Raw genomic sequence first — 493 nt, 5'->3', positions numbered from 1 at the left:
CTAAGAAACGGGGGGGAAAACATCCGCCTGGCGGCGGCGAAGAAGGACGACACGTTCCCGGCTTTGTTCTATAACGGCGACGTTCAGATCCCGGCGGAATGTTCGCACTCGCCGGTGCCGCCGGGATCCGTGTGCCAGACGCCGGCCTCCCAGAACCGCGGCATGTTCTCGCCCGTCGCATCTAATCTTCCGCACGGCGCCGCCCATGGTGGACCTATGCAAGTCTTCCAGCCGTTCTTCTTCACCGGAGCCTTCCCCTCCAACATGAAAGGTATGGCCGCCCCCTGCTGAGGGGAGGAGCTAAGCTGCTGAATTCCACACCACAGCGTACAACCCCCCTTCCCCTCCAACATGAAAGGTATGGCCACGCCCCCTGCTGGGGGGAGGAGCTAAGCTGCTGAATTCCACACCACAGCGTACAACCCCCCTTCCCCTCCAACATGAAAGGTATGGCCACGCCCCCTGCTGGGGGGAGGAGCACAGCTGCGCACTC

At 62.5% G+C, this 493-nt stretch overlaps 1 protein-coding gene across 1 annotated transcript in view; it reads left to right on the top strand.

Moving 5' to 3' along the window:
* ANKRD40 (ankyrin repeat domain 40) overlaps positions 1–493 on the top strand; it is a 6,794-nt gene that overhangs the window by 1,498 nt on the left and 4,803 nt on the right. Inside the window, exon 3 of the mRNA XM_018572714.1 lies at positions 30–271. Within this exon, the coding sequence (XP_018428216.1) occupies positions 30–271 (242 nt within the window). The remainder of the gene's footprint in view (positions 1–29; positions 272–493) is intronic.

Source organism: Nanorana parkeri, unplaced genomic scaffold, assembly GCF_000935625.1.
Source record: "Nanorana parkeri isolate BGI_ZX_2015 unplaced genomic scaffold, ASM93562v1 scaffold2113, whole genome shotgun sequence".
NCBI classification, from domain to species: Eukaryota; Metazoa; Chordata; class Amphibia; order Anura; family Dicroglossidae; genus Nanorana; species Nanorana parkeri.
The sequence above is the reverse complement of the archived record's forward strand: the minus strand, read 5'-3'. Positions and strand labels throughout refer to the sequence as shown.